The following is a 23,515-nucleotide window of genomic DNA, read 5'->3' on the forward strand; positions in this document are numbered from 1 at the left end:
ATTAGCAGTGTGTGCTGGGGTACCCTGCCAGCTAGCCTGCCAGCTCCTCCTTTCTCTTAGCATTGTGTAATAATACAACTGTCATGATATACAGGGCTACAGAGATCTAGAGTTCTACGGTTTATATGTATATATTTACACACACACAGAAAATATATGCGTGTATGTACGGTTTATGTGTGTATACATGTTCCTTATTGTGATTACAACTTTAATATACAATGTGTCCGTTGAGCAATTATAGTAGCCATACATGTTACAGTTATGATCTTTCCTGCAACCAATGGTGATACATTTCTTATCTTTGGACCTGCTGAGCATAATTCTTGAGTTTAATCACAAAACTGTATTGACACATAAAGAATGTGTTCAAACTTATGATTATCTTTCAAATTACAATAACTCTTATACAAAGGCACCTGGGAAGTGATAGTGCCTATCATCTTTAACCAGCAGACTAATCTAATTTACAGCTACTATATATTAGTTTTGCAAGGTAGCAAGAAATATTCTTAAATTTGCAAACTCTACTGTCTACCTCATTTATCTTTGTGTTTTTGCATGATTGTACTGCTTGTGCTGGAAAAACTTTGTACATTTTCCAGTTTCAAAGCAATGGGAGCAACTCATATTGCAGTTTATCTCCTTGTCGATGTTCTTTACTCCCCTGTGTTTGCCATTATTATATGTTTATTGGACAATGTGTTTCCTGTAATTCACATACAGTATGTAATAGGCTGAGCTACACCAATATGTACATGACACTATTCATATAAAGTAAACGTACTACTGAGCTATTCACTGGAGATGTGATCAGGCCCTGTTTTTAACAGCAGATGCCCACTAGGCCTGTGCTGCTCATTGCCCCCCACCCTCCCCTGCATGCCCACAAAAATTCCCTAGTTTCCCCAGTGTTTCAGAAAGAATTCAGATGCGGTTGGGCATCATGCTGCCCCTAAAATTCTGCTGCCCTAGGCCTTTGTGGTCTTTCCACCAACCCTGGCCTGGATGCAATCCCCCCATTATTTAGGATGCAGATTGCAAGTAGCGAACCGACCACCATTTAATAAGGAGCATTTAATAATCAAAAATAAAAAATATAAAGCAATAAAAACAAATCCTTTATTTCTTGTGAGCTATAAAACCACCTAAACTGAAAAAAGGGGTTTAAAAGGTGTAGTAGTTCACCACTGAATTAACTTTTAGTTTGTTATAGAATGGCTAATTCTAAGCAACTTTTCTATTGCCCTTCATTTTTCCTTTTTTTTTTTTTTATATTTTTTTAATTATTTGCCTTCTTCTTACAACTATTTCCAGCTTCCAAATGGGGGTAAAGATACATATTTATTGTTGTAGTTACTTTATTACTTTCTATTCAGACATAACTCAAAACCCATAAATAAAAAATTAAAAACAATTGTATATTGTCTCAAAATATAATTCTCTACATCATACATCATGCAAGTCAAAATTTAAAAAGCATACTGCCCAATAGTCCTCCTATTGCTTAGTAAAAACGCCACACTTTTGGCTTACCTAATCAAATATTTACACAGAGGAAACTTCCGCGATATCACTTAAAACGCGCCGCCGTGTATGCCATCCCACCGGCGATTTACATTTTCGCCGGTGGGATGGCATTTCGGGGAGATTAGTCGCCCGCAAACAGGGAGATTTGTCGCGTGCGACTAATCCTCTAGTGTGCCAGAGCCCTTACTTCACATTTTCTATCTGTTTTCTTGAACAGGCAGCCATCTTTAAAAAGGTATTCTCCCTTCCTTTCCCTCCTTGCTTCATGCTGCACATGTGTTCATTCCCTCCCCCCAGCCCTCTAGCAGATCCACTTCTGATTGGCTGGTGGGCATGTGTAGGTCAGAACAGGAGACAGGATCAAGTTACACACATGTGCATTGCTACTGAAGGCTACTGCCGCTGGCAGCCTACAGGAAGGGGAGAGAGATTTCAGTGATATCACTGTAGTCTTCACACTGCTGTAGGCTGCCGGCACCATATCTCAGAGAAGCAAGCAGGGATCTGGGAATTTAGATATGCAGTAAGTACTTAAAAAGAATGCCTTTAGACTTACTTTTAATTTATATTAACCTTTCCTTGTCCTTTAAGTTGTGGAATATAGGGATACAGTATACAAATAGGAACAGCCTTCTTTTGCACTGGTATTATTTTGATTTCTCTACGGGCTTTTGCAGCAAACAGATAAAATGTGCCTTATTCCATATTATCTACATTTGTTTCAGTGCGCTACTACTGGTACAGCCTCCAAAGAGAAGAATGGGGTTGGATAACTCTTGCTTACCTGTCTGACGGAATGAACAAAATATCCACTTAATGGGAATGCAGGAAAAAAAAAATATATATATAAGGGCCCTGTGTGTTAAGTGCTACTCCTTATGCTGACAACCTTGTGGGTGAAACATACTGTCCTGAGACATACTCTTCCGTTCTGAACTGTATTTCCCTAAGTCACCATGTATTCACTCGGATATGTAGCCCACTGTACTCCTTTCTAACTCATTTCACTGCCAGTTGCTTCTGGGGCAAACTTTAGCAGCACAAACCGGTCAACTAGATACAAAATCGAGAGATAAATAGATAGTCACCTCCTATCTGTTTAGCCCTACACTCACTTTTATCTGATTCACTAAGTATTTTACTGTTTCAATATGAATTTGACTAAGCAACTAAGTTTTACCTGCAACTTCCTTGTTTTCAAGGTTAAAACCCCCAACTGGTTGCCCTTTTATTGGCTCCACTGGAATCACCTGACTGTACCTGGATTTGTAGTGAATCAGATAAAAGGGCAACCATTTGGGGATTTTAACCTTGAAAGTGTGCAAGTTGCAGGCGAAACTCTGCACCTTTGTTTGTATATTGAATGTATATTGAAGCAGTAGAATTCTTAGTGAATTGGATAAAAATAGGACTGGCCAGACCAGGGATGACTTTGACATAGTTGGACAGTTTGAAATATATTGCAATATATAAACAAAATCCCTGTTTTGCTTAAAGGGGAGGGCATTTCTTGGTGGTTTAATGCACAGAATGTCTTAACGTTGTATACATGTTGATAATGGGTGAGTGCAGAGGATCTCTTGTTGCTGTCTGTATGAATTTATAGTCACAAATTTAGTATTGAGCACAACTTTCCCTGTCTTGCTATAGTTTATACAGGGGTAGTAGCCAGGTTTATGTAGCTCACACCTTACCCAGCTACAGTCAGGTGAAGCCAATAAAAGGGCAACCATTTGGGGATTTTAACCTTCAAAACGAGCAAGTTGCAGGTAATACTCAGTCCCTTTGTTTAATGTATACTGAAGCAGTAGAATTCTTGAACCAGAAAAAAGTGAGTGTAGGACTGGCCAGTCTGGGGATGAGTGAAGCATATTGCAATATACTGTATATATAGACAAACAATCCCTGTTTTACCAAAAGTGGAGGGCATATCTTATTAGCATAATGCACAGAATGTCTGAATATGCTATATATATATATAGAGAGAGTAGAATGTATGAAGCCGGCACTCACGTATACAGTAGTCACTGGATGCCTGGGTGCAGTGTTGAAAAACGGAAAATTTACAGCAACATAAATACCGCACTCACAGGACTTATGGTGAAGAAAAAAGTTCATTTATTGTTCAAACATCAAACTGACGTTTCGGCTGTGTCCACAGCCTTTTTCAAAGTGTGTATGCAGTCAAACCCACCCTACATTTAACCTCAATCTGGCGCCAAACAGAACTGATGACGTCATGCATTCCAAGGATGATGCTCCCCCCACTCGTGTACACTATCAAAATTAAACATAAGATTTTCACACAAGTTTTTTTTATGTTTAATTTTGATAGTGTACACGAGTGGGGGGAGCATCATCCTTGGAATGCATGACGTCATCAGTTCTGTTTGGCGCCAGATTGAGGTTAAATGTAGGGTGGGTTTGACTGCATACACACTTTGAAAAAGGCTGTGGACACAGCCGAAACGTCAGTTTGATGTTTGAACAATAAATTAACTTTTTTCTTCACCATAAGTCCTGTGAGTGTGGTATTTATGTTGCTGTATATATATATATATATATATATATATATATATATAATTATTTTTTTTTCTCTAACCAGATATTCTCTCAATTGCATGTTCAGCTATACCAATCACACCTTATTACAAGTGCAGGAAAGAGGTACACCTGAGTGGGGGTAAGGAGGGGTAGCATTCGTTCGGTCTGCCACCTCAAGCAAGGCCATAAACTTTACAAAAACAGCTACCTGTTTTGTTTATCGGGCTGTGGGGGGTGGAACATTCCTTCTGAAATATCTGGATACGTACCTATAGTGTTAAATATCACAAAATGCTGTGTCATCCATTGACATCACTGTACGTGTTAACTCAGCATTTATTTTGCCAGAAGCATAAGCTTATGATAGCGTGAGGGGGTGGGGTGGGGCGGAGGATGAGCCCCACTAAATGATTACCTTTGCTGGTTTTCAGAAATACTGTGGGACACTTCATACTACCAGCATAGATTAAACAAATAAAAACCATACTTATATTCATATTACTCTGTTGCTATTTCTTGAGCACCATGCCACCATCTGATCCCAGTGAATGGTCTCTGTGTGGCTCTCACCTTAAAGGGCAACATTGCACCATCATCACATACCTGTCACGCTGATTTGCTAAATGTCCAGCAAGGTACCGCAACATTTCTCCTCTCTCACATACACAAACTCACTTTCTGGGTCATCATTAAAGCCGCCCCCCAACCATGTGCTTCTGCATATTTCACTATAGTATTTTACAGTGCAGGTGCCCAGTTTTCTAATTATGAGTCAAACTGTACGTGCAATATGTCACCAGCAGGGGGCCTGTTAAATGCCACAAAATACATAGTGACCAGTTCAAAGTGCTTGGAGCAGCAGAGGAAAGTGCGAGGGAGCGACCATTCTCACCGAAGGAGGGGGGTGTCTGCCTTTCTGCATTACAATCCCCCCCATCATTCAGCAACATAAGCTCCTTCGCTCACAGATAGCTAGCTAAACTACGACAAAGCCTAAACTGTTAGCATACTGAGAATTAGGCATTGCTAATTGAGATGTCACAAAATCTTAGCAACATCTTGGTCACATAGCTGTGAAATTGCTGTAAACATTACGACATCGTGACATTTATATTCTTCCTGTGTTTATCTAAACTACAACACCCAGAAGCCATTGCGTGGCGCATGCGCAGACTATGCGTGCAGCATGGCTACGGTGCTGTCCAGGGCTCTGAAGCTGCCAGGTAACTAAGTATAAAAAACGGGACTTGCCTGGGCTGTTTGGGTTGTGTGGGGAAGTTACATTCGTGTATGTGCGTATTGTAGAGAGTTGCTTCCCGGCATCGCAGCAATGTGCATTAGTGGTTGGTATGTAGGGGGCAGGTATCGCTTAGGCACATTAGTCTCTGCCATATGTGGTGTCAGTACTGACTGACAAAGAGAGCAGCTTCAGTATCTTTAATGTTGGGCCTTCGGTTTGTTCAGGGGTAGCGGAATTGCAGCCGATATAGTATTGTGTAGATTGTAATGTAGAAGCAGTAAATATATTTTATAAAAACGCAATCTTAACCCATAATAGACAAGAGAATATGGAATGGGTCAGACCTGTCCAACCAATGCCCTCTGGCAGTTATTGAACTACAATCCACTGCACTGCTGCAATAGTGAGAAGACAACAGTGGAACAGTGCATTGAGTGACCTACTGGAGGATCTAAGGCAGGAATCCCCCACCCATTAATACCTAATGGATAAAGTGTCAGTGAGCAACACAAGCATGAAAATGGTTCCTGATGGTGCCAGTAAGTAAGAGCAACAGTTGGCTATTTAATAACCCCTATGTGGACTGGTAGCCTACAGAAGGCTCTGTTTGGCACTACACTACCAAAAATTGCCTCCCAGTCAGGAATTCAAAAATAAACACCTGCTTTGAAGTCACTGGGAGCAACATCCAAGGGGTTGGGGAGAAACATGTTGCTCAGGAGCCACTGGTTAGGGATCAACGATCTAAGGATAGGGGTGGAAAACAAATAAGGGGCAAGTGGTGTTGGTGTGTTTCCCTAGGGAAGGAGCCAGGGGGCCCTAAGTTGCTCTTTATCAGTGTAGCACAACAATAACAAATATAGGTATGAAATAGAAATCTGACTGACGGGCAGTGCATTAGTACAATAGGTAAATTAGTACGATACCCAGACAAAAGTAGCATGTGTCAGGCTTTGATCTGCACTCTGTTTGGTAAGTGCTGACCAGTATGTTATCCACCTGTCACGGCTTACACAAGGCAGATTTCAGGACAAAAATGTTCACTGCTAATAACACAGGTGGCCTGTTACTGCGCAAACAGGGTAGAACTTGCTTTGATAAAAAGTCATGCTTGTATTGTGCCTTGTAACAGTTAAGCTGACCTCAGGACAGGAGGTTAGGAGAAAAAAACATGTTTCTGCAGCAGAGTACAGAGCTTGAGCAGAGTATCTTTGGAAACAGCAGTGTAATTACTTAATTGGCTGCTAGACTGGAGGGTGTGTTTGGTAAGAACTAGGCATGCTCAGTTAGCCAAGAGCCAAATTCATTTCCTAAGGTAGGGGGCCAAATGAGTTAAAGGAAGAAAGGAAGGGGATGCTGCAGCCTTACTATTAACCTATGAACAACAGGCAAGTATTTCAAAAGATTTCAAAGAGGCTTTTCAATGATTATATTTTTTGTCCTTTAAACTTTGCTTTTCCAGTATTTAAGTTTGCATGCCTGCATGAATGTTGGCTGGGATTTTTAGTTGTGCCATACTTGTAGCTATTCACCCATTCACCCTTGTCCACAGTGGCTGGGGCCATACGTCTTTATATTAAGAAAGGTGTGAGTCTATGAAGTTCACTATAAAGTTGGTGGAGATGTTATGTAGCCCCCATCTTGGATTCTTGTGACAGTGTGTTGCTTAGTGTACTATATTATTTACCCATTCGCAGGAAAGAAGTCCCATGACCCCCGGGAATATGACCCTCTCACACAGGCAGACAGTGATGAAAGTGAGGATGATCTGGTGATTAACATCCAGCAGAATGGAGTCCAGAATGGGAAAAGCAGTAGGGGTGGATATCAGGACCCAAGCTCTGATGTTGAAAGAGTCTCCAAGAGAGTCCAGCAGCGTCCAGTTGATGCTAAAGAGGAGGGGCTAACCCCAACAGGAGGACTGGATCTTGAGCTAAAGGCTACATCATCAGTTGTGTCGTATATAAGGACCACAGTCTTCCTACTTACAGTTGTTGTCTCCATGGTCATGGTTCTTATTTGCGCATTTATCATTCCTTGTCCTCACAGTGGGCATCACCAATTCTGGACACTCCACGTTGGTCAGGAGACAGGTAATGTATATCTGAAATAATTTAATAATCAGTCGTTATCTCTGTAAAACATTGTGCAAATAAAGATTAGAAGAATGTGTTTTGTAGAGTTTAAAACAATTACTTTATTATTACCCTTTGGTGCTTGCTTCATTGGATTCTTACAATTGATGACATTTGCATTTACATAGCAATATTGCAATGAGACAACCTCTTGATGCTGCCTGGGGTGTTATAAGTATGATTGTATCATTAAAAAAATCCCAGTATATTCTCCTGTTTTTCCTGTTTCAGGATTGCTTTAAAGGACATGTAAAGCCTACATTTGCCTACAATGTATATCAGTTGGGAATGTCTCCCGCACCCAAATGGCATTAGTTGTACTGCATATATCCCCTCCATTTGCTAGCACCATCACATGTTCCTAAAGCAAATAGCAACTTTCACCCAGTGGCAATTTTTCCTCTGATACATAATCAGATACATTTAAATCTGCAAACAGCACACACACAAACCCTTATTCAGCATACATTTCATCAAGAATACAGGCTCACACAGGCAGAACTGTCTTTGATAAAAGTTCTGCTTTGTTTGAGCTGAGCTCAGGAGAGGAGGTTAGGAGAAAAAATTGAAGCAGACAGCTAGAGCTGAGTTTCTATGGGAACCAGCAATGCCATCTCTTTACTGGCTGCTAGACTGGGGGGCGTGTTAGCAATCTTAGCTTAGAACAACTGAGCATGTCGGGCAAGCCAGAAATCAAAGCAAGTTCCCGAGGGAGGGGGCGAGTGGGTTACAGGAGGAGAAGGAAATCTAAGTGATTAAGGAGATGTTGCAGCCTTACTATTAACCTCTGGACAACCAGTTTTGCAGCTATTGAAAGATTTCAAAGAGACTGTTCACTGATTTTTGTGTGTGGGGTTTACATGTCCTTTAACAGGCTTTTATTCTGGCCAAAGTGTACAGTTTTTTTTTTTTCATGCTTCGAAAAACAGAACAGGAAAAACAAGTGTATAGTTGGTAAGACCTTGGTTCAGAAAGGCTAATCAGGTGTAGAGAGTAAGTAGATTACAGGGGTTATTCACCTTTAAGTTAACTTTTAGAATGGACTGTTCTTAACACCTTTTTCATTGGTTTTGATTTTTTTTTATAATTTTTGAATTATTTGTCTTCTACATCTTTTTCAAGCTGTCAGAAGGGGGGGGGGTCACTGATCCTAGCAGTCAAAATACTGTTGCTATATGAGGCTACAATTTTTTTGTTTTTGTTACTTTTTATTACTTATCATTATATTCAGTCCCTCTGCTGTTTACTTTCCAGTCTCTCATTTAAACCACTGCCTGGTTGCTAGGGTTCACTTGGTCCTAGCAACCAGATAGCTGCTGAAATTCCACATTGGAGAGTTGCTAAACAAAAGATAATCCAAATGAAGTGATCCAAAAAACACAAACTTAATTAAAAACTCATAGCAAATAGAATTTGATTGTCTACATCATAATAAAAGTTAAGGTGAACCATGCCTTTAAAGGCTATGGTAGGAACTGGTCAGGTGCAAAAGGACAGGGTTACTGGGTACAGTGCGTAAGGTGTCTTTATGTAATAAGCCTTTTTTTCCATGTATCTTTGCAAAGGGGAAGATGCACTCCAGTGTGTCGGCAATGCCTTTAAATAATTTATTTGCAGAAAGAAGGGGTCACCCCCGAAAGCTTGTGCTATTTGTTCATTTCTGCAAATAAATAATTTAAAGGCATTGCCGACACACTGGAGTGCTTCTTCCCCTTTGCAAAGATACATGGAAAAAAGGCTTGGGAGCGGCTGTGGAAGTTAAGCACCCTTTGAGAACATGTATGTAAGTGGTGTGCTGAAGATTTTTCTTTATGTTTATGTAATAAGCTGCATACAGGTGCATTGGGACATATCTGAAGGGCAGATAGAATATAGAAAAGTGGCCTTAGAGGTGGAAGTAGGCTGATTGTTACGTTACACATTTATTGTACCTGTAATACTGTGGGGGAATGGTATGTGTAAAAGTGCGAACAGGAGCACACCCACTGTTTACACTCAAGGCAAAATGCAGACATAAAATTTGCAATAGCAGCACACCCAACGATAACCAGCAAAAAGTTTCCAACTAGGGGTATTATGAATATACTAAAGAGAGGAGAGTGCTCAATGCACAGTCCCCGTTTCACAAGTAATTTACAAAGTTAGAATCATAAAACTGACATGCCACCTTACTATGTCAAGGTAAACCTCATATGGTGGTCATAACTATTTCTCTCCTGACATATTTTTCCCAGCATGGCAGCATTTCTTTGGCCAAATTTCTAATTACCAGGGCATTAGTCCCAGTCACAGGCTCGATCCCCCTCTGCCATTAGATTTTATAGGAGAGAGATTAGCAAGACAACACCATTGATTCCACAGGTTTAAATCTTCCTTGCTTGCAGCTTTTTATAGGAGAGAGGCTGCCCAGATTAACACCCATTTTTAAAGGCATAATACCATAAAGAGATACTGACACCAGAAATTAAACCTTTTTTTCATTACATTACCTTTCTGATCCCCCATGTTCCTCTGAGGGGGCTGCCATATTAGTGCAGTGGTAGTCCATTTGCATTAGAAACTATAACTGGCAGATTGAGAGGACAGTCAGGTTGGCAAAACAGTCAGATTTAGGGACTTCAAGTAACAATTACTTACAAAAGCAGCCCTATCAGCGAAATATGATCAGGATGACCTATAGGAACTTTAAATGTACATTATTATTTGCCCTTTTTTCTTGCTAAAGTACAGAAAAACACATAAAGGGAGGTTGTGGGATTGATTGTAGGTGATTGAGCAATGCAAATCCCCTGTTTTAATATTTGTGCAAGTGCATGAACCTTCAAATCTTCAAATACAGGGTTGTTTAGTGAATAACCCTCCCCTGCTTTTGGTTCTTGGATATTGGGAAAGTCCAATAAACACGTTTTCTGGCAAAAGCTTCTCTTTAAAACTGTAATGCTAGAATGAATCTAGTTATACTTTTAAAGGAGAATGGGGAATGAAAGGCACTTTGGCATTTTACTGCCAATAGATTAGTCACAATAGTACTATCTGGAACACTGTATTTATTCTGCGGAATGCTTTACCATACCTAAGTAAACGGCACTAGAAACTCCCTCTGTTTGTTTAAGATAGCAGCTGCTATTTTTAGATCAGTGTGACTTTACTTCCCTGCCTGCACACTGCTCCTGAAACATCTCTAAGCTCAGATTACATAGCAGAGAGGGGAGGGGGGAGAGATGAGATGGGAGGGGGAGGAAGAGAAGGGAGGGAGAGAAAGCAGAGAGAAGCAAACTGAGCAGAATCGTGCCATGCCCTGAAGCATTTTTCTAAGAGCAGGAAGTCTGACACAGAAGATAATGTATACAAAATAAAAGGAAAGAAATGTGGTTCTTTTCACTGAGGACTCACAGTAGCAGTTCTGTGCTTATGGCTATATTTACATAGACCTTTCTGATAAAGCTTACTTAGTTTTTACCTTTCCTTCTCCTTTAAGTGTTAGAAATCACTGTAACTCCTTTTACAATTCTGTCTGTGATACTGTTCTTTACAGGTGTTCCTGCTCCTCTGGAACTGTTTGATGTGAATAAGGATGGTGTTCCTGACATCCTAATTTCTTTCTCATCCCGTAAAAATGTGTCCCAAGGTAATCACAAATCAACATTTATTACTATTATTTTTCCACAGCTCTGATTTAGTACTACATAAATAGCATGTGAATGCTAGAGGAACTGCAGTTTAATGGGCTGCTATTAGAACGCTGGTGTAGCTTGTGGTAAAGAATAAAGCATCTATAAAAAAAATGTGGGCTTGTGCAGTAGATAATTAGCCTTAAAGAACTAGAAAAAAAGATAGTAGAATTCTTCCTTACAATGTGGAAGTCTAACATTGAAGCAGACTTGGGAATAGTGGCAATAGAGAGGCTTCACATTGCAGTCTATTTTGAGGCACAGAAATATGTGTGAACAATGGAAGGGGCTTACAGGTGTGAAAAATGCAAGGGGCTTGCATCTCAGTACTGATACCTTTTAAAGCTTACACAAAGGTAAGCAGTCACAGCAGCCAGACAGATGGGGGGGGGGGGGGGGGGCCACACAAAGAGCCGCCAGTTGGACAGAACTGCCCTAACAGAACTTAGGTTCTATGAAATATTTCATGCCATTACAAAAATTATATTATCTGAAAGTTGTGTCTAACTGGAAATAGTATTTTTATTACATGGATTGTTCTAATCTCTTATTCTTATTTAGAGGTGAGGGTTGGCAGTACAAAAAGAATTTGGTTCCATAAGAACTAGGAATGCACCAAATGCCAGTGTTTATTCTTTCGTTTTTTTGTATGCAATATTTAAATAAAATGAGAAAAAGAGCAGTTGTCATAAGCTGATGATAAACAAAGAGACCTGTTTGTTTGGTAAGGCCAAAGACCAAGTGGATGCTTGTGCAAAGTGCCCACCACGTGCCAGAGAGATCAAACTGATCCCATCTGGTCAACCATCAGACCATTATGCAGATATTTCAGTAATAGTCTGCAGTACTGGCTGGTGGTTTTTAGCTGACAGGATCTGGATCTCTTTTTGCCCAAATCCTAATTGAGGGACTCCAAAAATAATTGTGAATCTTTACTAAGAACAATGCGTTCACCTAATGGGAACATCAGAATCTCCCATGTTTTAACAGAAAAGCAAAGGTAAAATCATTAGTGGTTACCAGCTTGTTATGAACCCCTAGTTATTTTAGTCACTTATTTATTACCCCAGGCTAGTGCTTTTCTTCTTTAAAAAATGCATCAGCCTGGGAAATTTTTTGCAGAGATTAGTCATATTCTTTCATTAGGCACCTCCCAGTTATTTTACCTTCTTCTTTAAATTTTGTCTGTTTCTTTAAATTGGTTTCATTTGGTTCATTATTCACTTTACTATGCCAAAAATGTTCCTGCTTAAAAAACAGGGTAATCCTTTGTTTTATATTTCATTGAATTCATATAATTTAATGCATATTTGTCCGGGGGATTTTAGCTGGTAGATAGTGACCTAATGCTAAAGCAACTATAACTTCTAGCAGTAGTATCCCTTTTAATGTTTGATCCATTTTTGCCATGCTGCCTATAATCATATGTTTTTCTCTCTTCCAGTTTATCTGGCTGAGTTCTATATTCAGTTATCTGTCTTTTGCCCTCTTTATGTGCACGTGTGGCTTGCTTATTTGTATTTTCTGATTTTCTTTCTTTTGCATGAAGATGCTGTGAGGCATCACATCTCAGTAGCAGCCCTATCTGGCATTAATAACAGCATCCTTTGGAGCAGTCGTGTGCAGGAGGAAATCCAAACTGTAAAGTGTGGATTGTTGGTACCTGATTCCCTACAGAATAATACTTGTCTTCTAACCGGACGCTCTAAACTTCTGCAGCTTGTCAGCGCTACCTCAGGTATTTGCAGTCACTCACTTCTGTCCTAACTAAATGTCCAAAAAAGGAGTTTGCTACTCAAATTTTATTCTTTGTTAAAATAACAGGATCTGTTTTGTGTTCTTTTTTTTGAAGGAAAACCAATCTGGACCACTTTGGTTCATCCGTCCAGTGGGGCTTTGGCTACTTCTGCAGTTGTCCTGCCAGACCTAAATGGGGATCATACTAGTGACTTATTAATACTTACCGTCGGAGAGCAACAGGTAACAGTCTTTATAAAAGTTTAAATACATCATTTTAAAAATGTCTATCTGCAAATAAACACAAGAGTTTCAGATCCGTTATCTACTGCATGTCTGCACCCAGGCCAACACAACGGTTTTGGGTGTAGGCAAGATAGGAGGCTGATGCCAGCAGAGGGTGGCTGATTCTTAGTGTGTTTTTCTGTGGTATCCGCCTAAGGCTGCTTAATCTCTGGGCTGGTACAGTAAGTTCAGCATAAAAAATACAGAGTTATTATTCTTTTATTAGGCTTTAAATCTTCTTGAAACTAACAAATGTAAATATAAATATACACACACATTCTGCCAAACTCCTTCTATTCTTCTCTGAGGGGGAATCATCACCTCTGTCTCTGAGTCTGGTAAAGTTGTACCATGTAATTCAGTCAAAAGTTTACAGGGCAATCCTTTTGAAAAGATTTGGTTCTTTTGAAAAAGGAACTAAAATGTTCTAAAAGCTTGTTATGATTATCTTAATTAGCCAATAAATGTATTACGTTTATGCCACTTGTTTTTTTTATTTCAAAAGGGCTGCCCTCTAACATCTCTGAGACCTTCAGAAAGGGATAGGGGCATGCTCAGTGTTTAGGGCTGCTTCTATAGAGTTAACTTAAGGTTTGTTGAAAATGATCAAATAATTATCAGAAACTGAGGTTAAATGTGTTATAGAAGCTGATGCTACAGAGCTGATTATTAATGATTTGTGCTAGGATCTCGGCCATAAAGCAGAACAGAGCAGCTGCATGGAAAGTATGGGAGACTTAACCATTTGATTACACTTCCATGTGTTACTTAATTAATTCTAATGAAGTTTTACGACTTTTACATGCAGCCACGACTTGGATTCCAGTTGGTCTCTGGTCTGACTGGGCAACTGCTGGGAGAGGTTGTTAAATATGAAGCTGCAGTTAAAGGCAAACTCCAAGGACCTCAGGTCCATTACACTGCTCAGGGAGCCATATACATCTTGTTTGGGATTGGTAAGAATTAACAACATCACTTTATATTAAAAATCTAAAAAAAGGTATACAGTATATCAGAGTGTTATTGATACATTTTTGGTCCCATAGTTATTATAATAACAGAAATCTGCTATAAATAAAATAGTGACAGTGAAGAAGAACTTTACTGAACAGGGAGTAACATCTAATTACACTGTCCTGTATATTTGCAGGGAATGTGCAGGCAGTTGCTCTCAAAGATTTTTACATGCAGGCAAAAACTGGAGAGAGTTTGCCCAGAGCTCTGCAGAAGAAGGATCCAGAGTGGGAGAAACGGAGAACAGCAAATGGCTCTCAGACGATCAATGTTTACAGGTAATAGGGATAAGGTGATAGATGTGATTTATACACTAATGAAATACTCTTGTTACTGCACATGTTCCTGTAAAGGGGAACATATTGAAATATATTAAGTTAGATATTTTGCAACAAATTACTTTAAAACAGAATAAAATTCTAATGTAGCAGTGTTTTGTGTTCAAAACAACTGACATTTTTGATGATCACAAGCTTTATTTTCTACTGATATGGTAATAAGTAGCTTTAAATTTGATATTCTGCCATATTCTGGATGATGTGTTGTTAATCAGCCATTTACAAAAAAAAATGGTGCCAAACTGAAACCACCTCTAATGTATTGAAGTATAGCGACAACAGCACAAATATGTCTGATATGGGAAATAACATTGTTAAAGGGTTAGTTCAGACCACTGAGTATTGGAGAAAATGTGGATAGCATTACCTGTACTAGATGATGGAAACTGCTATCCATATATGCTTGTTTAGGGCACCAACCCTAGCGAACAATTTTGGCCATCCTGTTGAAAGCAGGATTTTAATGTCACAGGGGAAACTGCAGCTGGATGCAATTAAGCAAGCAAAGCACAATTTAGAGGTTTATTATAGAGGTTTATTATTATTATAGAGGTTTGTTTATTTATGTAGAGGCAATATCTGGGTCCCAACATTAAGAAACGCTTAAATAAGGTCCCTTAGGGTTGGCAGGACCTCTAGTAACATCACGTGCTCTGAGATTTAGGATTTTTTGGTTCACAAACAACCTCTTTATGTAGGACTTTTGTGATCTTTCTAAAACCAAATAGTCCCCATTCTTTGGTGGTTTGGGCGGTGACTGGTCCCATTTAATTTCCCAGGGAAGGAGTGGAGTTCCTACAAAACATTCCAGTGATGAACAGTAACTGCAGTGACCTGCTTATCACTACGACCGATGGCCTGACATTGCTGCGGGGGAAAGATTTGCAGAAGAGATGGGCTGTTAGCCTAAAGAACATCAACAGGTTCCAATGGTTTCATTATACTGTTTTCACAGGGCTGAAACACTGCACATATTAGGGAGCAAACATCAAAACAGGATGCATTTGTTAGTGCAGCACTGTTTGTACTTTCTGCTTTATTTTCACAGCCACTTTGTTTACCCCAACATCCGTGCTGTGAGGTTATATTGGTACATGATATAAATAAAAGGCAATAAACTCCAGGCTGTGTGCCTATATTTATTGTATGGCTGTTCACACAATGAAGCCCTTTCTTAGGATCACCCTTACAGCACAATAGATATATGTACTAGAGTGCCCTACCCCTAACTCTTAACTCCATGTGCAACCAAGTTGCAGAGGGTTTTAAAACACACACACAAAAAATCCACATATGTTGCTAATGTGATCAGTCAGTAGTTTCATGTGCAGTTTTTATTCATGCAGAGTTAAAAATTCAACAGTCCAGTAATTAAGTGGTGCTTTTATCGTAATTTAAAGCTCAGTGTATATGAATCATGTATTCTTTGTATTTGAGCATGCCCAGAGTAGCACCTGTTACTTCTCAGAGGAAACAAAAATGTTTCTTTATGCTTTTGAGGGCTGGCAACACTTACACAGGATACATCATATGATATAATATGATATATATGCTTGAATCATGAATTCTTTCTTTAATTACTTTCTGTAGTCAGCCACAGCCTGGACACTATAATCCTGATGGAAGCCTAGACTTCTTATTGCAAGTTTATAGCAACAATACTTCGAAAAGGGTATGTATTATATAATGGGGCTTATTTATTATGCTGCGTAAAATGAAATTTGCCAAAAAAAACAGTGTAAAATTTAATGGAGAAGTTTGCCGATCAAACGCCAAATTTTACGCCGTTATTTTATGTAAGTTCCGGCAAAAGAAAAACACGTAAAAAGGAATACGCCAATTTTACTCTGTTTTTTACATGGCAAAGGCTGTTTTTACACAGCATAATAAATCTGCTCCCTAATATTGATTCAGTTTAACCATTGTTTGTTACCAGACAGAGAAATGCAAGGGACCTGTTGTACATAGAAGGAATAGAAGGATTATTATTGTTCATGTGATGAACACTAGGGTTTTTTGAAGCAAAAGCCAGTATTAGCAATACATTTACAAAAAGACTTGGTGTATGCAATGTCTCCAGAGAAAAGATGCATGTCAGAGGTTGATCTGTACTGCGGTTGATCATTGGCCAGCAATTTGCCGTTTTGTGGAACTTGATGTGATTATTTAAGCAATCGGGGTGTGCATAAATGATTTGCCAAGAGCTCTGGATTAGTGGATTAGTGGATCCCCATTGGATCATGCGGTCATACGAGAAAGTGCAGGTCTGTATGACTGATTCAGTTGTTCAGGAATTAGCCAATGTGGCCCCTTAAAGGGGGCATATTTCTTATCTGACACTCCTCATATAAGCAGTTATAAATAATATATATGGTGCCTTATTTCAGTCTGACCTAAAAAGGAGTGTTAGTTTTAAAAATGGCTCCATTATTGGAATTTCCAATAGATCCTTTCTGGTCTGTTAAAATGAATGCGTTCCACAGCTCTGTGACCTTGGGCAGCTTAGTTTTTTACTCCCCTTTCCTCACCAATTAAAATGTCCACATTAATATTCATCAGGATATAAAATAAAATGAAATAAATGATCACTGGCAAAATATTTAAGCATCTTCTGGGTGCGTTGCATTTTAGTTTGCATTTGACAAAGATTTTGTTTTAACCTACTTCCTGTGGTAGAAATGCAACTCTTGTTGTCAGGTGCATACAAAATCTTCTTTCTATGAAAGTAGTGTTTTGTCCTATTTAGTTTCCATTCATTAGGAATAGCTGTATATTGAGAAGCTGCAGTATTGATAGCCTCTTCACTACAGCCTTGTATATAACAGACAGTGTTTCAACTCTACTGGTATTTTTAAATGATGTTTAATTGAGAAAGACTTTCAGGCTCTGATTTACTTTTCAGATCATCATTATTAATGGCACATCTGGTGAATCTCTTTGGGAATGGGAAGTTCCATGGCATGTGAAGGAAACAACAGTGGCTGCTTCTGTTCCAACCTCAGATGGAAGGTCTGCCTTTATTTTCTGGGGCGATGGTAGCCTTCTGGCCACCGGCAGAGTGAGTAAAACTTGAAGTCATGTTCATGCTAAGCAATATAATCAGAGCATAACAAGTAGAAATTGCTGCACATAGTACAGTCTTATTGAACATAAGTGAAGTTGCTGAATTTGATAGTCTTTAGCACTACTGGCTACAACAGGAAATTATATATGGTAAATAAAAGCTAAAAAAATCTGCCTCTAAGTGGTTATTTTGAAATGACCTCTCGTTGTTTGAACAGCTAAAGCATAGGTGTATGTAAACCAAAGGACAGAACTGTATCTTAGATATACAGTGGTGTGAAAAACTATTTGCCTTCCTGATTTCTTATTCTTTTGCATGTTTGTCACACAAAATGTTTCTGATCATCAAACACATTTAACTATTAGTCAAAGATAACACAAGTAAACACAAAATGCAGTTTTTAAATGAGGGTTTTTATTATTTAGGGAGAAAAAAAATCCAAACCTACATGGCCCTGTGTGAAAAAGTAATTGCCCCCTGAACCTAATAACTGGTTGGGCCACCTTTAGCAGCAATAACTGCAATCAAGCGTTTGCGATAACTTGCAACGAGTCTTTTACAGCGCTCTGGAGGAATTTTGGCCCACTCATCTTTGCAGAATTGTTGTAATTCAGCTTTATTTGAGGGTTTTCTAGCATGAACCGCCTTTTTAAGGTCATGCCACAACATCTCCATAGGATTCAGGTCAGGACTTTGACTAGGCCACTCCAAAGTCTTCATTTTGTTTTTCTTCAACCATTCAGAGGTGGATTTGCTGGTGTGTTTTGGGTCATTGTCCTGCTGCAGCACCCAAGATCGCTTCAGCTTGAGTTGACGAACAGATGGCCGGACATTCTCCTTCAGGATTTTTTGGTAGACAATAGAATTCATGGTTCCATCTATCACAGCAAGCCTTCCAGGTCCTGAAGCAGCAAAACAACCCCAGACCATCACACTACCACCACCATATTTTACTGTTGGTATGATGTTCTTTTTCTGAAATGCTGTGTTACTTTTACGCCAGATGTAACGGGACACGCACCTTCCAAAAAGTTCAACTTTTGTCTCGTCGGTCCACAAGGTATTTTCCCAAAAGTCTTGGCAATCATTGAGATGTTTTTTTAGCAAAATTGAGACGAGCCTTAATGTTCTTTTTGCTTAAAAGTGGTTTGCACCTTGGAAATCTGCCATGCAGGCCGTTTTTGCCCAGTCTCTTTCTTATGGTGGAGTCATGAACACTGACCTTAATTGAGGCAAGTGAGGCTTGCAGTTCTTTAGATGTTGTCCTGGGGTCTTTTGTGGCCTCTCGAATGAGTTGTCTCTGCGCTCTTGGGGTAATTTTGGTCGGCCGGCCACTCCTGGGAAGGTTCACCACTGTTCCATGTTTTTGCCATTTGTGGATAATGGCTCTCACTGTGGTTCGCTGGAGTCCCAAAGCTTTAGAAATGGCTTTATAACCTTTACCAGACTGATAGATCTCAATTACTTTTGTTCTCATTTGTTCCTGAATTTCTTTGGCTCTTGGCATGATGTCTAGCTTTTGAGGTGCTTCTTTTGAGGTCTACTTCTCTGTGTCAGGTAGCTCCTATTTAAGTGATTTCTTGATTGAAACAGGTGTGGCAGTAATCAGGCCTGGGGGTGACTACAGAAATTGAACTCAGGAGTGATAAACCACAGTTACGTTATTTTTTAACAAGGGGGGCAATCACTTTTTCACACAGGGCCATGTAGATTTGGAGTTTTTTTTCTCCCTTAATAACGTAAACCTTCATTTAAAAACTGCATTTTGTGTTCAATTATGTTATCTTTGACTAATAGTTAACGGTTTTTGATGAGCAGAAACATTTAAGTGTGACAAACATGCAAAAGAATAAGAAATCAGGAAGGGGGCAAATAGTTTTTCACACCACTGTATGCTCCAGTTGCCAGTAAGGTATTGAAAACTTTACATTTAAATTAACTTTATGGTTTAGATATTTAGTAATATTTCAAGACAATTTGCAACTGGAATTAATTTTTTTCATTAGGCCCAGTTAACTGCTTTGTTTGCTGATTGCTTTTGCCCTATATTGATTGCAAGGAGGGTAGCTGGCTGTTAGTGGCTGTCGGTGCCTAGGATGGCACTGGACAGAAATACAATTGTATGTACAACAGAGGACACATAACTACATATAATCTCAAACTTGAACTGATCAATCAAGAGCTTACAACTCCAAAAATCACTAAAAAAATATAATTAATGAATGTTACTTAGACATTACTTAATTTTGTCAAATTCTATATTAAGGTTTAAAACTCCTTTACAGAACATTACCATTAAGAAGAATTAAAGGAATGATGTCATGGGAAAACATGTTTTTTTTTTTCAAAATGAATCAGTTAATAGAGCTTCTCCACAGAATCCTGCATTTAAATCCATTTTTTAAAAGGGCAAACAGATTTTCTCTACTCAATTTTGAAATTTCACTATCGGCTAGCTATGTTCTTTATTTTCCAGGGTGCTCTTATATTTCACTCTCACTTTACTGCTGCACTGCAGGTCGGAGTGATATCACCCCCCATCCTTTTCCCCCCAGCAGCCGATCAGCAGAACAATGGGAAGGTAGCAAGATATTACAGCATTACATAGATATTACAGCACCAATGTTACAACTAAAAAAAAATACATTTGTTGGTTCAATAATAACATTTTAAATAGTAGAGTGAATTATTTGCTATGTAAACTGTGTAACTTAGAAATGAAAAGTACAACAGAAAAATCATGGAATCCCTTTAAAATCTAGAAGAGCATCATAGTATTCAGTTGACTTGACTGTGTTTCATCCTGCAGAATCTGAATACACAAGTTGATACACAGTGGAATAGACATCTCCTCCTTCTCCACCCAAGCTATCCTGATGTTATTCTGGATCTCTTTAATGTTAGCACAAACATTGTTACGATGGCAGGTAAGTCATATTCCTATTTAATACTGAAACCTTATCAACATTATGGAAAAGATCAGCACTGGAGGGAAGGGCTCAATAGGATCTGTAGCAATGTAGTTTTAGTTTAGAGTTAAGGTCCCCATACACGGTAAGATCCGCTCGCTCGGCGAGATCGCCAAGCGAGCGGATCTTCCCCCGATATCCCCACCTACAGGTGGGCGATATCGGGGAGCTTGAAGTTAAAAAAAAAAAAAAAATCCGATCGTTTGGCCTTGGGGCCAAACGACCAGATTATGTAGGCAGCAATGGGGCAGTCGGTTCGGGGGCCGCATCAACGAGCCGATGCGGTCCCCGATCCGACTGGATTTTCTAACCTGGCCGATCGATATCTGGCCAATTTCACCACCAATATTGCAACTGTAAAAAAATATATATTTATTGGTTCAAAAATAAAATTTTAAATAGTAGAATGAATTATTTGCAATGTATGAAGTGTCATTCATTAATAAAAACAACACCATAAAAATTATGATAGAATCTCTTTAAATTTGCCATTGATCTAAAGGAGTATAGGGGGGAGCTGAAACTCTAAAAGTTTGTCAGTTTTACCATTTGTGAATCTGTGTTATTCAGAAATGTACCTTTTTTCTTATTAATCAGTTGGTATGAAGGAACTGGAGAAAGATGCCATAGTCATCATTGTGACATCAGACCGAGACATGGGAATTTCAGACAATGTGCCTCAAAGCTTAGTGGTCAGCAAGCTTGCCTTGAGATGGGCTATGTCTTACAGCCATCCTTTGTCTATGGGAAATACAAAAGTGAAGCCTAAGGTTGAAGATGTGAAGAGGATTCTTAGTCGGCTAAAGTTCAGTACTGTCCCTCAGAAGGTACGAATATTTATATCTGTCTTATAACTGTACTGGGCGAACGTATTGCAGAATAAGTTATATCAGTTATACTGAAGAAGAAATCTAGCAGTCCCAAAAATGTTCAGTTTATAATCAACTAAATTAGCCAATAAAAGGTGTTACGTATACGTTTCCCTGTTTTGATCAGCTGCCTAATTAAAATGTTATCACATGCACTGCCTTACCAGGCAAAATCCCAAGGCTGGCAGCAATATCACTCAGGAACTCTGGCTTCAAACATGACAATAAAAAGAATAAATAGCTGCACAATGAAAATAGTGAAAAAAGAGGAGAATCATTAATTGGCTTCAAGGTATTACGATGCCATTTTCTTTATATCTAAAGGTTTGGAAGAAATTTTTTTTTAGTTCCATATTTCCGTCTTGTATCCTCCCAGCTTATGTTTTTCTCAGGCAATGCTAAATGATATAAAGGATGTCAAGCCTGCATCTCTTACATTCTGTGGACTGTATATTGTGGATTTGGGGTAATGTGTTTCCCTTTCTGTCCTTAATACAGCCATAGCCATGTCATCTCATGGAGACGAAATATTGGAGGATGGATTCAACAAGGGACTTACCTGTAATGTGTGGTACTCTTCCTGCTGTTGGAAATACATGGTATCACAGCAAACCTCACAGCACAAACATTGTTTCTTAACCTGGGGTATCCAGATGTTTCTTGACTACAAGTCACATATCAATCTTCAATATATTGTCATAAATGAAAGCCTACTGAGATTTGTAGTTCAGCGACATCTGAGGACTAGATTTTTTTTTAAGTGCTTGGGCTCGTTTTTGAACATTATGCTGATAGATGGAATGTCTTAACTTATTACCTTATTAACTTATTACATTATCTTAATATCAGCATACCTGGAAACTTTCTATGTCATGTTTAAGATAATATTAACCACCAAAACCTTTAGTTGTTGCCACAGATGCGGTGGAACCACTCCATAGTAAGTAGGATCTATAATTACATCCTGTAGACTTTTGATGACATACAAACATATGAATATCAATGCATGGCTCCTTACCATTATTTTGCATCTCATGAGTACTGTTATAAAAGGCAAATCTCAGTTGGCTTTTAAAGAGAGATGTTTTGCCTTTTACCTTGAACCTTAGCTGGTTTATAACCAACAAAATGAATAATGTAGCCATTTGTAAGTGTGTGTAATTATTTGGCTGTTCTGAAAATTCTTAACTGTGCGCATTATTTTTCAATTGAAACATTGTCTAGAACAAGATGATTTTTGGAAATGACAAACAAAGATTTGTACTTGTATAGATAAATGATGGCTTTTGTAAGGTACTGTAAGCTGTTTTTATGCCATCCATGACATGATAGTTTTTTTCCATGGAGTGTAAGAAACAGGGTATTATGTACTGCGAGGTCAGGGTGGGCAACATGTGGCCCTTTGGATGACTTATTATTGCCACTGACGCTGCTATTGGGGACTAGAGTCTGCTTAAAGAGACATGAAGTTCAGACCTGAATGTTCTCCAAATAAGTGTTAATTATACTCCCCATTTTAACCCCTGTGCAATGCTGAATAGCAGTAGAAACACTTGATTTAAAGGGAAGTTAACACTTAAATCGTAGATTTTCATCTCTTTTGCTGTAAGCATACCTTAGTCCGAATCTAACCCCAGCATGGAATGTCTGGTAGAGCCCAAATAACTCTGACCTGTGTGTAAAATATGCTGTTATATGGATTTATGGGGCAGGCATGCACAAGCTCAGGCACTCAATGTTGCTGATCTCCAGTTCCCAGAATCCTTCTGACACTTTTGGGAAGAAAGGGTGGGATTGACTTATTTACACTAACATCTGATGTTGGAATCCCTGGCCAGATCAGTGATAAATACTGTAAAACGTAATCAGTTCCAACATTTGTTGCATTCTGTTCATATGTGTGCACATCCATTGTGATACATGAGTAAGGTTGCAGCCTCACCCTCTTTAAAGGAGAACTACACCTCCCCAGCTATAAAAGCCCCCTTTAACTGGCCTGCCTTGACCCCCCTCACCGCAGCTGCGTACCTGGGCATCTTCTGTACAATCGCCGATTTTGATGCATGCTGTATTGCTGCACATAAATCAGTTCAGTCTAAATTAAAGGGGACCTGTCACC

General features: G+C 39.1%; 1 protein-coding gene across 1 annotated transcript; it reads left to right on the plus strand.

Moving 5' to 3' along the window:
• Positions 1 to 4,941: 4,941 nt before the first annotated feature.
• Positions 4,942 to 23,515, plus strand: fam234b (family with sequence similarity 234 member B). Its single transcript, XM_002932164.5, has 13 exons — positions 4,942 to 5,297; positions 7,012 to 7,407; positions 10,985 to 11,077; positions 12,670 to 12,858; positions 12,973 to 13,100; positions 13,951 to 14,098; positions 14,293 to 14,434; positions 15,274 to 15,417; positions 16,085 to 16,166; positions 17,397 to 17,552; positions 20,368 to 20,485; positions 21,125 to 21,354; positions 21,895 to 23,515. The coding sequence occupies exons 1-13, from the start codon at positions 5,261 to 5,263 to the stop codon at positions 21,898 to 21,900; spliced, it is 1,869 nt and encodes a 622-aa protein (XP_002932210.2). The 5' UTR covers positions 4,942 to 5,260; the 3' UTR covers positions 21,901 to 23,515.

The sequence above is a fragment of the Xenopus tropicalis genome, chromosome 4 (genome assembly GCF_000004195.4).
Source record: "Xenopus tropicalis strain Nigerian chromosome 4, UCB_Xtro_10.0, whole genome shotgun sequence".
Taxonomy (NCBI): domain Eukaryota; kingdom Metazoa; phylum Chordata; class Amphibia; order Anura; family Pipidae; genus Xenopus; species Xenopus tropicalis.